The 16,874-nt window shown below is 42.6% G+C and overlaps 1 protein-coding gene across 4 annotated transcripts in view; it reads right to left on the reverse strand.

The window, feature by feature from the left end:
* Positions 1–16,874, reverse strand: part of ANXA13 (annexin A13) — a 79,525-nt gene that overhangs the window by 45,415 nt on the left and 17,236 nt on the right. The window contains exons 1-2 of one of the 4 annotated variants that reach the window (XM_057735743.1): positions 11,125–11,144; positions 9,657–9,779 (exon numbers count right to left, since the gene is read on the reverse strand). The exons of 2 other annotated variants lie outside the window; for them this stretch is intronic. In XM_057735743.1, the coding sequence (XP_057591726.1) occupies positions 9,657–9,779; positions 11,125–11,139 (138 nt within the window). In that variant the 5' untranslated portion in view covers positions 11,140–11,144. Of the gene's footprint in view, positions 1–9,656; positions 9,780–11,124; positions 11,211–16,874 lie in introns of those variants that run through there. One more of the 4 variants, XM_057735739.1, reaches the window with a different exon arrangement.

A 16,874-nucleotide genomic window follows, 5' to 3' on the forward strand; every position in this document is an offset into this window, starting at 1 on the left:
AAATAGAAAAACATCCCCTAGGATCAGATCTCAATATGATATACTTACATATGCTGTGTGTTCTGAAAAATAAGTGAAACTTTTTAGATTTAGATCTTTAGGAAGATCATTAAAAAAAAATGGTCTTTCTCCTATATTGGGGGTTATTTACATGTTGACATTTTAAGAACACCTCCTAATAAAGATTGGTATAGTTAGGTCATTTTTTTTGAAAGGCACGCTTCCTTAGGCTATGCTGTCTGGGTTATATATGTCGATGTGATATTTACCATCAAAGGTGACTATGGGGTTGAGAACTGACCTTAAGGAGATGTGAACTTAAGACTCTTCAAGGTGGTGGGCGCCATTGTTCCCAAAGGTGCTGGCAATATGCTAAGAAACGTAAACAGTGTGATGGGCCTACCGTGCCCTGAGCCCTGGTATAGGGAGATTGATTGCGGGCAGCCCTTTTGGGGGCTACAGCCAGTGGAGAGGTGAGCAAATCGACTCAGGATTATTTCAGTCGATGTCTTTCCACATGAGCACGGCTCATCTAGGCAGGAAAACTGATAGCTCGGCAGCCTTGATACTGGGTATTTCTGCAGGCAGGCCCTTTGCATTCTGGTCATCAGAACTTAACGAATGAGCTGACAGCCTTTTGGGGAGAGCCCCTGCCTCTCGGCTGCCATTGTCATCAACAGGAGGACAAGGGTCAAGCTCCAAGGTGAGCTGGCTTTTACCCGGTGATAAGAGAGGCGATCAGCAGCGTGAAGGGGAGTGTGAGCCAGGGGCAGGAAGGCATGATCGCTGCTGAAAATTCAGCCAGATAAAGACCTTAGAGGGACGTCTACTGTCCACTAGCCTTGCTTTGCCATTTAAGGTCTGTGTCTCATGAAGTGATTCTCAACGAACAAGGAGTGATTTGGGGACATTTGGCAACATCTAGAGACATTTTTGGTTGTCACAAATAAGGGAGGGTTAGTGATATCTAGCCATAGAGGCCAGATATTCTGCTACGCATCCTACAGGGCACAGAACAGCCCCTCACAGTAAAGAATTATCTGGTTCCGAGTGTCAATGGTGCTACGATCTGATATGTGAAGGGTCTACAGCCCTGATCTCATAGCTGTAACACTTCTGTCAACATGTTACTTTAAGGTGTTGAGAAGGCTGAGCTTCTGGTGGTAAATGGCACATAGGTATTGACTAAAGCAAGGTCCCCAGTCACAATGGATGCATTGCTGTGGTTACCTGAAAGGGAGGTTTAGAAGTGGACCGTGGTGTCTTTCTCTCTTTGATTTGATTTTAAAGGACTCCAGATGACAAACCTGAAAGAGGTAACTAGGAGGAAGAGTTTAAGTTGGTTCAGAGGGAGAAGCCTGTTATGAGCCCCTGCCTCTCTGTCTGCATCACAGCCTCGACTGGCAGCCCCAGTTGTCTCCTTCTTTGGGGCCCTTCAGTACTGTGTTGGGCTGGACAACTCAGCTTCTACCAGAGGCAGAATAACATGCATTGTCTCAAAACCAGATTTTGTGTCCTGGGGAAAATGTCTGCTTTGAGGTTGTCTGCAGATTGCTTGGGGAGTTAGAGGCCTCTGAAGAGTGTTAAACCTCCAGATATCCAATGACTGTTGTATTGCCTCAACTAAAGTGCACTTGGGGGATAAGGTGGTGATGGGGAGAAGACAGCTATTTCTCAACTGTGAAAGGAACCATGCCTTCAAGAGTTATGAAAAATGAAGCACTTCTCTCATCAGAAAAGAATGATCCATTTCCTTCTTCTGTTGCCAAAGGCTGTTGGGTTTTTTTTTTGTTTGTTTGTTTTTTCCAATTCAATGAAAGTATGAACTTGGGATTCATTGCTTACAGGAAAAAAGGAAACTAATGTACTCTGGGATCCTCCAGAGTCAATGGTAAGTGGGCAGATGGAATTGAAAAGTGAAAATATTGGGGGCTGAGCTGAGCCATTACAGCACTGAGTAGTGCTGTGTAGTAGGGCATAACCAGCAGTTTGTGAACAAGTTCAGATTTGCTGAAAAGGAAACAAGGCAAAAGAGCTAAATTTGCTTTGAGCAAGTTTTTGTCTCCTCTGGAATCAAAACAATGAATGTTATTCTTTTTCCAAGTAAGAGAGCTGAAACATGCATTGGATCCCAACTTATTGTTTGTTTAAAATTCTTTTTTTTAATTTCTAATTGTATAATTTTTATTTTTTTAAAAGAGAATATTTGGGTGTTCAAAGCAGTAAAAGGAAAGCTGGCCCATGTTTTACAAGTAAAAGAATTTCGTGTGTGTTATTTCCACGTTTCTTAGACTGTTTAAATCCCATGATTATGTTGCAGCTTAGATTGTGCCTTAGCATTTCCATGAAGCCTTCTCTAAAGATATTTCAATTTTTGGTCCTCGTCCTAAAATTCTTTGTAACATTTTTATCTTTCGTTTCATTCCCACCACAATCCAAATCCCCATCACCAGAAGGATGAATTATTTTACTGCCTTCCCATCTGATCTTCAAGTCTTCATTCTGTTTCTATTTCAGTCCATCCAATAGCAGTAGTAGTAGTGGTGATGGTGTTAGTAAAAACAAGAGTTATAAGAAAGCAATACTCATAAAGCCATGTCCCCCATCCCTAAAGATGGGCAAGGCCAACCTTGGCCACAGTGATAGTCCAAGAAGTAGGTACATACCTGAGCCAATCAGAATTTTCCCTGACGTATGTATAGGTGCTTAGAGAAAACTCTTTTCCTTGAGGTAGTTGATTCGGAGCTATGTGAGACCGTGGGGGTCTCTGTGGTGCCCGAACTCTCTGTGGCCAGGCCTCCCTATCATCAATTCCTTTTGCCTCCCCCACCATTGAAAAGAAAAAGTTCATTTTCGGCAGGAGAGAATGCGGCCAAGACATAGGAGAAGAGAGAGAGAGTGGGGAAGGGTTGGGGGCGGGGTGGGAAGAAGACGAGCTGACAAGATGATTTCCCCAGCCCTGTGGATGAATCATGATCCATCACTAGCCTCTTCACCTTGGCCAGTGATTGGTCTAGGATGGGCTTTTGACCAATTCTGGCCAATGAGATTGAAAGGGATGTCTGCCTGGAGCGCTCCCCAAAAGATTTTCCTCACTGCTAGGGTACTGGTACAGGAGGAGAAAGACACTTTTTTCTCTATCCCCTTCCTTCCTGCTTGTGACCCTATCATGCGAGATCACTAACTCGAACACACACGGCCATCGTCTTGCATCCATGTGGGGAGATGTTGTCTGTACCTCAAGGGTGGCAGAATGGAAAGGCAGACATAGCTTGGGTCCTTAACGATGTGACTGAACTGCTGAACCAGACCTCCTGTTAGGGTTAATCATTTAAGGTCTTTGCTATTTAAGCCACTGTTAGTCTTACCAGACTGCAAACAAATACATACTAAATTAGAAACCAACCAACCAAAAAAAAAATTGAATTTATACCCACAGATTACCTCAATCCCAGACATCTCTTGAGTTTCAGATCGAGCTACCTGCGAGGCATTATCCCCAGGTGGACCACAGAAATGTCAGACCCAACAGATCCCCAAACCAAACTCATCCTCTCACCTTGCAGACTTTGCCTCAGCCCCCCCATGCGTCACCGTCATCCACCTGCGTGTACAAGCCAGGCACCTGGGCGTCCCTCTGTAGTCGTTTTGTCCCACACCTCCCATATCCTGTCAGTCTGCAAGTTATGTGGATTTGACCCTCCAGTCTGTCCTCTTCTCTCCAAGTCCAATGTCACTGTTTTAGTTGGGGGCAGGGTTCATCATCTTTCTCCAGGGCCACTGCCTTTCAAGGGCTTTACTTGCCTTTGGGCATGTTTCTCCCCAGGCCTTTCTCCACCAGCTTCCAGCAGAGTCCATCCAAAGTGCAGTGCTCCCCTTGTCATTCTCTCGTCTGAGATCAGTTGGGGCTTGTCTATTGTCTAAGGTAGTGATTCTCAAAGTGTGGTGCCTAGGCTGGCAGCATAAGTATCCCCAGGGAACTTGTCAGAAATGCAGATTCTCAGGCCCCGCCATAGAGCGTCTACTGATTCAGACACTGCTGATGGGGCACATCTCTCTGTTTAAACAAGCCTTCCAAAGGAATCTGCTGTGCAAAGTTTAAAAACCACTGCTGGCTTAAGACAGTAAAACCCAATTTCCTTGGTGTAGTGGGTTCAATACTGTCATCCAAATTCATGTCTCCTCAGAACCTCAGAATGTGACCTTATTTGGAAACAGAGCCTTTGCAGATGTAATTAGTTAAGGATCTCAAGATGAGCTTGTTCTGGACTTAGGGAGTGTCCTAAATCCAATGACTGGTGTCCTCATAAGAAGAGGAGAAAACATAGAGACACACATGGGGAGAAGGCAGTGTGAAGATGGAGCCAGAGATTAGGGTTATCCTGCCGGGAGCCAAGGAATGCAATGCCCCAGAGCCACCAGAATCTGAAAGAGGCAAGAAAGGATATTCCCTAGAGCCTTTGGAGGGAATGTGGCCCTGCTAACACCTTGATTTCAAACTTCCTGGACTCCAGAAGTTGGAGAGAATAAATTTCCATTGTTTGAAGCTCCCCAGTTTGTGGTAGTTTGCACAGCAGTCCTAGGAAACCGATACACTTTGCATGGCATGCAAGAGCCTTCGGGTCTCACCCCTGTGCACCTGTCTGGTCTTGTCTCCTGTCTCTGTTCCCTGTTCATTGATCTCTCTATCAAAAATATGTATGGAGCGCCTGTTATGTGTCAAGCCCCAAGGGCTACAGCAACGAGTAAGACACAGTGTCTGCCCCGCAGAAGCTCACAGACTGGGGACAGGGTAGCAGCTGCCTGGGCAATTGCTGTACAATGTGCTGAGCACTTTGGCAGGGCTAGAGCTTGACTTGCCAGCAACAGCGGCCTTCCTGGACCTCTCTGTGCTCCTACATTACAAAGAATGCCTTTCTCCACTCTAGAAACCCTCTTCTACTCACTTCTCCCACAGGGCATCACTCCCTCCTCTGTCCAACTTCTGAACTTTGTTATGATGGACACGTTTCTATTAGTGTATCCATCACACGTCATTACAATTATTTATTTGTTTGCCTCCCTGACCAGACTGTGAGCTATTTTGAGGGCATAGACTGTGGTCGTTTATCTTATTCCTCTTTTTATCTCCAGAGCCTCAAACCGTACCTGGATTCTGGTAGTTTCTTTAAAAGAATATGCTGAGCTGGCCGAGGGGATGGAGAGTGGCTTCCTGCCTCCCTGCTGCCAGTTCACTGTGCAGCTCTAAGATGGGAGGTGGGAGAGAGAGCAGCCTGGCTCGGGGAGGAGGGAGCAGAACAGGGTAGTTCTCTGAGTTGCATTTGGTGTTAAGAGGCCTGGAAGGAGGGCATGGGGCTGAGAAGGCTTGAAATGCCGTGGTCAGGGCATCTGGGCAGGCTGAGTGGTGGGGGTGGCTCATGGTCAGAGTGAGGGCACAGCTCTAGCGAGACCTGTTGAGAGGCTTTTGCTTCAACACTGATTCTCAAACAATAGCGAACATCAGAGTCTCCTGGAGGGCTTTTTCAGTGGCAATTGCTGGGCTTGACCCCCAGAGTTTCTGATTCAGTAGATAGTAGACCAATGCTTCTACATTAGCATCACCTAGGGAGTTTTAAAAAATTCAGATGCCGGGCCCTCACCCACACACTGGTCTTGGGGTATGATTGGTCATAGGGTTTGGACTCCAACTGAGCAAAACATGGGTTTTATTAAGGCTCATTTAGAAAACGTGATGAATTGATGGATTCACTGAACTTTTATTGAGCATTTGCCATGTGCCAGTCATTGTGTCGGTACTGGGGATGCTAAGAGGAATGAGACACAGTCATATCCCCGGGGAGTCATCAGTGCCGTGTGGGGCAGATGTATAAGTGGTTCTAAAACCACCTGGGAGAGGAGTGATGGTGTTACCCACAGTGCATTATGGAGGCACTAGGGAAAAGCATCTAATCCAGCGTCGGGGTGAGCGGAGAAGGGGGAAGCTCAGGGACGGAGGTAAAGAGATGATGAGGTGATAATCCAGTTCCATAGTTGTAGAAATGCCAGTAGGTGAGCTTCTAGTTGGTAGACTATGAGCCCAAGACATAGTGTGAAGAATTTCTACCCAAACCCTAATTCATGCTTCACCTCTTACTAGATATACAACCTTGGACAAATTACCTAACCTCTCTTTGCTCCCCTTTCCACATTTTTTAAAAGGGGAGTAATAATAACAGTACTTCCCTCATAGAACTGCTGTGAGGACTAAATGACACATGTACGTGGAGTGCTTTGTAGAGCGAAGGGCTCAAATTTTCAGGGACTACAGCTCTCAGACCTGCTCACAGTCTAGCCGGCACTTGAAAAATGTTTGCATCATCATGTCAGAAGCCCCCTCACACCTCCCGTGACGGCCACCACTGCTGGGAGTTAGGGTTTATGCTGCTGTGCTCTACAGCAGAGATGCCCGGGTACACTGGGATGCGCTGGAATCCATCACTTACATGAAGTGACTCCAGGCTTCTACAGCTTCAGAGTCCTTGGGTCAAGTTTTCAGTTTGCATGTTTTTCCTTCTGTCAGCGTGTTGTCCTTGCCAGCCTTTTCTCCCCCACCTCTTTAAAATGATTGCTTTTAATCTATGATAGCCAAGAAACCTCCAAAGCCAAGATTGTGTAACTGTGCCTAAAATGTAGCTAGATTTTAAGTGGCCAAGTTGTCATTAAATAAAGAAGGTATGCTTTAGGGACTTCCCTGGTGGTGCACTGGTTAAGAATCCACCTGCCAATGCAGGGGACATGGGTTCGAGCCTTGGTCTGGGAAGATCCCACATGCCTCGGAGCAACTAAGCCCGTGTGCCACAACTACTGACCCTGCGCTCTAGAGCCCGCAGGCCACAACTACTGAGCCCATGTGCCACAACTACTGAAGCCCGCACACCTAGAGCCGGTGCTCTGCAACAAGAGAAGCCACGGCACTGAGAAGCCCATGCACCGCAGTGAAGTGTAGCCCCTGCTTGCCCCAACTAGAGAAAAGCCCACGCAGCAACGAAGACCCAACACAGTCATAAATAAATAAAATAATAAATAAATCTTTAACAAACAAACAAAAAAAGAAGGTATGCTTTAGTGCATGTTTTTGACACCAGAGGCCAGTTTTGTTTCTTCTTGTGGATGGTGGTGATCTGAAGAACTAACTTTCTGGGACAAAAGATTTCCTGATAGGAGAGAGATTACTGCATGGTCTAGGCTGGTTTCTGCTTGGGGTTCACTGTGATTCTTTGAGTTTGGGGATCACAGTTTAATGAACACTCTTGGTTAAAGCCGTACTTACTTTTGTCTCAAATTCCCAATCACATTCTCACTGTCTCTAGCGCCTCCCTTCTTTTCTCAGGAATCTGGACCTAGACCCCACCTGTCACGTAGCTCCCAGGTGTCTCCCGATCCACCTTCATCTGAACTTGCCTGGTTCCAAACACCTGCTATTAGTCCCAAACTCGTCTCCATTTTGGACAATGTTTGTATTGGCTAAATATTAGCACAAGTGAGTCATAAACGTGGCATGTTGACAAACACTGTGGCAGATCGCTGAGCAGATGTTCTGACATTTACAAGTTGGTTTTCATTCACGGCACTCATGATGACACTTTATTCCTCAGTGGTGTGCTGAGCTGGTCTTGGGATTGCGGTGTACAGGTCACTCGTTCTCATCAGCATCACCTGGGGAACATTTAGAACTCCCAACGTCCAGGCCAACCACCAGACCAATTCATTCAGACTCTCTCAGGGGTGGGACTCAGGCATCAGTGGTTTTTAGAACTCCCCAGGGGACTCAGACATCCAGCCAAGTTTAAGAACTTGTTCCCCAGTCCAGCGCTTCTCAGACTGTAACGTGCATGGGAATCACTTGAGGATCTGTTAACGTGTAGATTCTGATTCAGCAGGTCTGGGTGAGCCTGAGATTCTGCACATCTAAAAGCACCCAGGCCACGTGGATGTTGCTACCAGCCCAGGGTCCACACCGCGAGTAACAAGGTAGCCGTCCTTTCCCGTGCCTGTTCGTTAGTCTTGAAAAGAATTTCCGGAAATCAGTAGTCCTCTTGAGTTTGTGATTATTTCCACATTTATCCATGGCGGCCCTAGATCTTGCTCCTTGCCTATGACTCTGCCCCTACAGCCACACTCTCATGGCAAAATCATCTCACTCTTTGCCTCAATATTCTATTTTGCTCCAAACGGTGATTCTCTTGAAAACAACTCACACAAAAGAATGGAAGAGTCATCTGGCTGACCCTAAGCATTTTTCTGTGGATCTATTTTTCTGTCTCTGCACAAAGCTCACGGAGCACAGGGACCTGGCCTCCAGGCTAAGCAAACTCTGAACACTGTGTGTTTTAGCAAATGAGAGTATCCCAGTATCAGTTATTACTGCTCCAAATAGGTTAGGCAGAAACACTATGTCTTGAGTTCAAAAACATCATTAATGATGGATTGGAATAAAACACAGAGCAAAAAAGTAATTTTCAGTTTTCAGAATTGGCTAGGATTCCATATCAGAGTACCTTGGAAAATGTCATTTCCTGGCCAACATCCTATTGGCTTTAGAGCAGTATTTGTCAAACAGTTATCTGTGGACCCTGGTTTGTGGACATATTTTGGGGGATTCAACTTTCCTAGTAGACTTTTTATAAGCTTCTTTAGTGCTGATAATAACTAATGTATAAACCCTAACATAAAACATACTGGGTCATCAGAATGAATAGAGGCTAGCACATGATTTCAATGCCTGCATTTGTGTTTCTATCTACAAAGCATGCCAAATAGCTGTACTTTAATTGTTACAAGCTCATGATAAAACAAAACAAAACAAAACAAAACAAAAAAACAGAGAGCAGAGAGAAGTTTAGTATAAAAAGCCTGCATTTTAGCCAAGAGAAGGCCCAATTGTCTTACAGGGAGTCTTACAAACAAAAGTTGCTCAGTAGTTTGGATAGAGAAACGTGATAGGAAAACTAAGAAGTCACACACCACATCATATTTTAGATGTGCTGCAACTCAGAAAAACTACATTATAGCAATCCATGCTATTTTTACATTGAGCACAGCATTTAATCTCAGCAAAATAACATTATCTATTACAATAAATCAATAACATGCTTTTGCACATCATAGACTTGTATTTTACTAGCATTTAGTTTGCCAATTTGTTTTTAGTTTTGTAGTTGCTTTGAAACTATAAGCATCATAATTTTAAGTTTGTACATTTTCAAGTCATTTTCTAATGCAATAATTTGTCCTTTAAAAGGGTTTTGCATTTACTTATCTAGAAACAGAGTCTTAGAGCATATTCATTCCTTATGCACATGTTAAATTCCACTAATATTTTCTACAGTGTCACAGGGGCATAGTGTAGGATCACGTCCTCTGTTCCAGGGCACTGTCAAGGGGCAACTGTTGGGAAGGGAAACTGAGTTCCTAGATTACATTTTCACCTTAGTTGCAAATATTGTAACGAACATTTTCTAGGGAAAAATTTCCCTGCTTGGAAGTAATGCCTGATGGTGACATTTTCAGATCGGAGAATTGTGGAGGGTCCAGTACAACAAGTCACTGGTGAGTAATATGAGGCCCATGAGAAAGCCTGGTTATACATATGATTTGAAGGGAAAATAAGTGCTTACAGGCTGATGGGACTCTGGCTCTCCACTCCCTGATGGGTGGCTGAGAGGCTGCACGGCTGCCGAGGGTTGGGCCTGCACTTTGGGCAACTGTTGACTGCCTTCTGACAGGGAGTAAGATTGGCTCTGAGGATTCAAAAAAGAAATACATAAAATGCTAGACCACTCACACAAGCCAGCTGCCCTGTGGGGGTGACTTTCAAGGGATGAAAACATCCTCTTAAGCTGCTAAGGCAGGGGCCAATGATTTTTCCTGAGGTCCTCTGCATGAATCAGAAGTATTTTATTTTATTTACTTAAAAAATTTTTTGTCTTTTGGCCATGCTGCATGGCTTGCGGGATCTTAGTTCCTTGACCAGGGATCAAATCCATGCCCCCTGCTTTGGAAGCTCAGAGTCCTAACTGCTGGACTACCAGGGAGTTCCCAGGATCAGAAATATTTTATTCAATTAATTTATTTTTTCCAGGATCAGAAGTATTTTAAAAGTAGGTTTCAGCTTCTCTGAAAGATAATTTAAATGGAAGCCTCATAACCTTGTCTAGTAGGAAAATGCTATTTACAGATGATTTTAAAAATAATGCCTCTCTGAAGAAGATGCTTGTAGGTTTGCAACCAGCTGAGGGCAAGTTTGATTTACAGCAAAAGAGAAAACCTTACAAATAAAGTTCTAGTTTACAGAAACTTTTGGAGTTTTAGTCTCTTCACTCCTAGCGTACACACAATAAATCCTTCTTCCCATGGAAAGCTGCAGTATGTACAACAAAACCTTATTAAAATCCTTATTGCCATAGCTTTAAGTATACCTTTTTCACTGTTAAAAAAAAATCAAGATTTAACTGTGACCTGCCTTGTGCATAGTTAGTTCTAAATGGTAGTATTTTCATTAGTTTTTAGCCATTAATAGTTTATAGACATGCTATTCCCATGATCCTAGACATTTCAGAAGAAAAGTAAAGGATTAAATCCATTCTGTGAATATTTGCAAATATCTGGTCATTTGATGCTGTTTTGAAAAAATACTGGGATATTTTCACCTTTCAATCCAAGTTATACAGGTTTGTGAGAGTATTTGTATCTTTGTCTACTAATATTTGTGGCATGAACCTGTATTCCCAAAACACTGATGGGCGCAGTCCATGAAGCTTTGTGCAGCTTTGCAGCAAACTAACAGATTTACTCATACATTCCTTAAATATCATTCTAACCGCTTGCTCTCTGCAAGGCACTGTTTATCACCTTGTTTTAAATACTTATCTTTCACCCCTCCTAAGAGATTTCTGACTAATGGAGGAAAAAAATATATTCCAAATGCATTTTAAAAGCATGGTTTGCTGTTGTGAAAACCAATCATTAGGAGTGATCACAATGATAAAGTATAAAAGTATCAATCATGGTTTCATAGTTTAAATTTCCTCACATGCTAACCAAAATTAGAACTTGGTTTAATTCCCCAAAGCAATAAATACTTACATGGTGATTGCCCATTTTCGTTTTTTTCAGAGAGAGTTGTTCTGTATTTCATTAAGAGATCAGTTCTCCTACAGGCCAAGTTTATAAAGGTTTTCCCAGGACATAGTATCTCTTGAGTTTAATAAGTAACCGTTGACATTGCATTTGAATACATTGTTGGGGATGGGTAGGGAGTGGCAGCAGCTACAAATGATCTTAACCTGCCCACGCTGCCTTGGCTGGCCACCTTTTTAAAATAAAATATTCATTAATAAATCAAGTGTAGGCTTTTCAAGTTGAATATCTTACTCACAGCTAAAGGGCTAAACCTTCCTCACTTCTGGATTATTGAGAGTTACTGTTTTTTATTTTAGGTGTTCATTTAAAATTTTATACCTTGAGGAACTTCCCTGGTGGTCCCTAGTCTGGGAGCTAAGATCCTGTACGCCACATGTCACATGGATGGCGCAGCCAAAAAAAAAAAAAAAGTGTACGTTTTCACTAAGATTTTATACCTTGGAGTGATAAAAGCATTAACCAAACAAGACTGAAAAATCTTTTTATTTCACTAACATCACCGTTATTATTACAGAGGATCTTTTTGAAGGCTACATTGAGCTATACGAACACCATTTTTATGATTTAGCTAGTTTCTAAATTTAAAAAGCAATATGTGTAGATGGTACATCTTTTCCCCCTTATATTATGAAGAGGTACCATGAAAAGTAAGCCTACTGACCACTCAGTCTCTCCCCTCTGAGTTTTGAGTCCTTCCAGAAATGGTATGCACACACAGCCATGTTTATCTGTCTATCTGCTTATCCATCTTTGGCTTTTCTCAACAAATGGGTTTGTACATTGCCTTCTGTTTCATGCCTTGTGGGCTTCATTTATTAAATAGATACAAGACATTGACACATTTCTATTTCAGTGTCTGCGAGTTAGTTTACTATGGGTAGGAACCAAATCTTTTTTAATCAGTCCACTATTCAAGGTCATTTAGTTTATTTTGGTCTTTTGCATGACTATCTTCATTTTGCATCTTTGCATATGTGTGCATGTTTATCTGTAGACTAAAATCTAAGAATGCAATTGCTGGCCAAAGAGTATATGCTTTAAAATTCTGCAAGAAGTTGCCAACTTGTCCTACACACAGACATAAAAATGCTGACCGACTTTCAAAGACCAGCTGACCCACGAGGCTGACTTTCAAAAGACGAAGTGTATACCCTCCTACAGTAATATGCCAGTGCTCCTTTCTCCATACACTGGCCAACGTTGAAGATTATCAAACTTTTTCATTACTGCCAATTTCAAAGATAAAAAATGGTTATCTCACTGTTTAATTTACATTCCTTTCCTTTGCTAGTCTTAAAATTGTATATCCCAGTCCTTAAAAGCCATTTGTATGAATTTTACATTGGTCTGCTTGTTTATGTTCTTTATTTTTGAGTTATTGGTTTTTTCATTATATACTTCTAATTATATGTATAATAAAATCCAGGCCTTTGGCAAGTATAGCTATTATAATTCCCCAATTTATCTTTTGTCTCTGTTTATGTTTTGAGTGTGTATATGTGTGTGAAGAAAGTGTTAGTTTTTATGTATTTAAATATATCTATCTTTTCTTTGGCTTGCTTTAAAAAGTCTCTGTATTAAGATGATTAAGACTTCTTGTACATTTTCTTCAAGTTTTTTTTTTTTTTTAATGGCTTCATTTCTTTAAGGCTTACATCTTTGATTCGTTTGGAATCGACTTTGATGTGGAATAAGGAAGAAATGGATTTGGCTTTAGTTTTGGTTTTTCAATCGATCCTAGATAGTTATTGATTAATTCATCTTTCCTCTTCTGGTCTAAGATGCCATTTTTAGCATCTTACCATGGAACATAGTAGGAAAATTCTTATAGGTTTATTACCTTCTGCTTGTATACTCATTCTTTTGTTCTTTAACCTTTACCTATTGAGTCTCTTGGATGGGCTAATTGCTGGGACTGCAACAGTCAACAGAAGGGATGTGAATTTTCTCTTTCTGGAATGTACAGCCAAAAGTGGAGGAGATATACAGGGAACAAATCATTACAAATTGTTGTACGGGCTGTGGAGAAACCAAACAGGATGCTGTGATGGAAGCTAATGTGTGTGTGTGTGTCTGTACCAGGTGGGATGATGGGTGCTACAGATACAGTGGTAAATAAGACACAACTCTCCTCCGGGTACTGACAGTGGAATTGGGGCAGAAGACAAGAAGATGTAAGTTAACAACTAACGCTTTGCCCATTCATATTGTTTTGTCTTTAGTGTCTAATTTGTGCTCTGCAGTTCACTGCCTCCTTTCCCAGCCTCAGACGTCTCAGGGCCAAGTCTCTCCTGCCCCACCTCTGTGCTGGCTTTGGAATTGACCTCTGTGTCACTCACCCCTCCTAGAACCCTTGATCAGTGACAGTCTTCCTCCCTCCCTTCCTTTCCCAACCCAGGCTGCTGAAGCTCAAAGTTCAGGAGGAACAGGGCAATTTGATGTGCGACGCTCACTGTGGAGATAAGTTCTGCTCAAGGATGCCCAGTTACAGAGCACCGGAAATTCGTCAAGAAGAGATATGGTTTATGGCTCCAGGGAGGTGAGAGATAGAGAGCTTAGAGGCCAAGGAAGAAGCCAACACACCTTCTTATTTCTCTAGATCACCACCACCACCACCACCGCAGCCACCTCTTGGTGATTTAAATGTACCCACAGTCAAGTTTGAATTTGACTGAAACAGAACTATTTCTAGTATCATCTCCTCCTTTTCTCCTTCCTCATGGGGATGTGGGGAGGTGGCTGGGATGATTCCAAGCAACAGCAGCAAGGGGGAGGGGAGGGGAATTCCCGTGATCCCAGGCCATTTCTTGAAAGATGTCACAGCTAGAGGTCCAGAGTCAGAAAAAGAACTGCCTGGGAAAGTAGAGTCCGCAGACTTGATGGGGGGAAAGAGGGCACAAGAGGCGTGATGGGAGATGTTTGGGATTTTTTTTTTTGACATCATTATAAATATTTAGTAATTCTAAGTTATTACAGGTGCTGCAACTTTCTCTACTAGACTGGGCCTGTTTATTTACCTCTTGGATTTTGGTGGTTCTCAAAGTGGTGATGCCAGCCAAAGTTCTCATCTCCTAACTATATGAGTCGCAAAGCAAGTCATAAACCAGTCTCCTCAGAGAGTCTTTCCTTCTGCACCGCCCACCAAGGTTAAGTTTATAACACTTCTTAAAAATGTTACTTATACATCTGTTACCAGTTAAATTGTATCCCCACCCCCCCAAAAAAAAGACACACTGAGGTCCTAATGCTCAACACCTCTGAATGGGACTTTTACTCGGAAATAGGCTCTTTGCAGATGCTAAGAGGAGGTCGTTAGGATGGGCCAGAACCCGTTATAACTAGTGTCTTCATTAGAAGAGGGAAATGCCATGTGAAGACTCCATCACACAGGAGAAGGCCTCACAATGACAGAGACGGAGATTGGAGTGATTTAGCTGAAAGCCAAGGAACACCAGGGACTGACAGCCACCATCGGATTCCAGGAAGAGGCAGGGAAGGATTCTCCCCTACAGATTTCAGAAGAATAGCCCCACCGACATGTTGATTTTGAACTTCTAGCCTCCAGAACCATGAGAGAATAAATTTCTGTTGTTTCAAGCTGCTCAGTTTGTGGTACTTTGTCATGGCAGCCCTAGGAAACGAACGCAACATCTCAAAAAAACAAACAAAAGAACCTCATCAGTTGCTATGACTCTCAGAGCAGATACATTATGTTGCGTAATTTGTATTTAATAAAATGTCCATTTAGAAATACCCTGAGGAAAGCTCATATGATAATAAGACCACAAGTATTTCAGATTATTTTGTAGCCATACAGTATTCAAAATAACAAACACACACAGATGCTAATTTTCTAAGTGTACCAGTCAAGTTGAACACTTGCCTAATATCTATTATATTTCTGCAGGGAGAATTAATAGTATTTTTTTTATTTAGTGTAATTTAATTAGAACCCCAAAATTACAGTTGATTTTTGGACTGATATTTTCTTCCATATAAACAAAAGCAAAGAGGTTAACATTGCGCTGGCCAAAAAGCTCATCCGGGTTTTTTCCATTAGTATTTTATGTTTTTTATATTTTTCTCTACATTAGATAATAACTGTAGATGTTAATAAATGTTGCTTAAGACAAAAAGACTGAGATCTGCAGGAAATGATTATAGTTGCTGAAAACAACTGTATTTTCATACCCCAATATTTTTTTAGCAGTAAAAACCCTGAAAGTAACACATTTCATCTTGCAAGCATAAAAACAAAAATCGCACAGAACAAAATACCTTCTGAACTCACTGATTGGTTAACAAGGGCTTATTGCATATTTGCCACATGTAAGACATCATGCTAAGCTGCAGGGCATATGAAAAATTTAGGACATAGTTCCTACCGCTGCCCTATCAGATGGTTATGTTCTGGTTGGAGAAATAAAGCATCTACATAAGAGAAAACACCTTGATTTACTGTAGCATTTTGTGGCAAAAAGCAAAACAAAACAAAACCAAAAAACAGAAACCATAGCTCTGAGAGAGCAAAGACCTGAGTTTTAGGCTGGTCTCTGGTACAACCATCAGAGTCACAGTATCCAGTTCTTGGGTTTTAACTAAGTAAATGTAAGAGTTGGACTTCCTCTCTATATTTACTTCCAAACCTAAAATACTATGAACAATTGGATTTAGGAAGGTATATTGGGACTCTTTTGGTTGCAAGTGACTAAAAATCTGATTCAAGATAACTTAAACAAACAAGGAATTTAATGGCTCATATAATCGGAAAGAGTAGTTAGCATCAGGCATGGCTAGATCCAGCTACTCAAACTATATTCCCAGCATCCCAGAAATGTTTCTCTTCATTTCTCAGTTCTGCTTTCTCCCCTCTCAAAGGGATCTCCCCTCTCACAGGCAAAATAGCTGCCAGCAGATTCATATTTCCATCCTCATAATTCCAAAGCTATGGAAAAGGTCATGAGAGATTTTCCTTTCCTGTAAGTTTGACTGTATGTCCTGGTCTGGTTCTCTGGCCCAAATTGGGACTCAAGACTCATCTGTGAACTTACCACTGTAGCTGGAGGAAGGTTGTGAGGACTGGGTTTCACATCACCTCTGGAGTTGAGAGAGGAGCCAACCCCACCCAAACCAGGGTGTCTGAGAGTGGGGGAGGGCTGGTCACCCAGAGAAAATTGGGATGTTCTTAATAAAAAGAAAGGTGAATGGATGGTAGGCTAGCCAAAGCAGGAGATGTCCAACTGCAGAAGGGCAAAAGGGGCAGCATAAGAGGAGTAAGAGAAGAAAAAGAAAAAGGAAAAGAGAACAATTTTGAGGATGGGACAGGAAGGTGGAAATAGTAGCCTAGAGTGTTTTGAACCCTCTCAGAGGCAGAGAATTGACTGGAGCTAGCGAAAGGGGAGCAGAGCGCCCTTCCCTTCCAGTACAGCTTTCTGTGCATCCTCTTGGGCTGACCTGCCTGGGGTTGGCTGCTGCCACCAGCACATTCAACAGCTGCCCAGGTACCCGTGCAGCCTCCCTCTTCTGATGGCTCCATCCTGTGGCCTCTGCCCCTGTGAGCTCTGCCTCAGTGCTGGCTGGTGGACAGGGCTCCATTCTCAGTGCTTCTCTGAAGATGAAACATCACTTTGGTCTACACTGCAGGGTTTCAGAACCCAGCCCTCACTCATCAACACATATGCACCAGTCACTAA

Source organism: Hippopotamus amphibius, chromosome 5 (assembly GCF_030028045.1).
Source record: "Hippopotamus amphibius kiboko isolate mHipAmp2 chromosome 5, mHipAmp2.hap2, whole genome shotgun sequence".
NCBI classification, from domain to species: Eukaryota; Metazoa; Chordata; class Mammalia; order Artiodactyla; family Hippopotamidae; genus Hippopotamus; species Hippopotamus amphibius.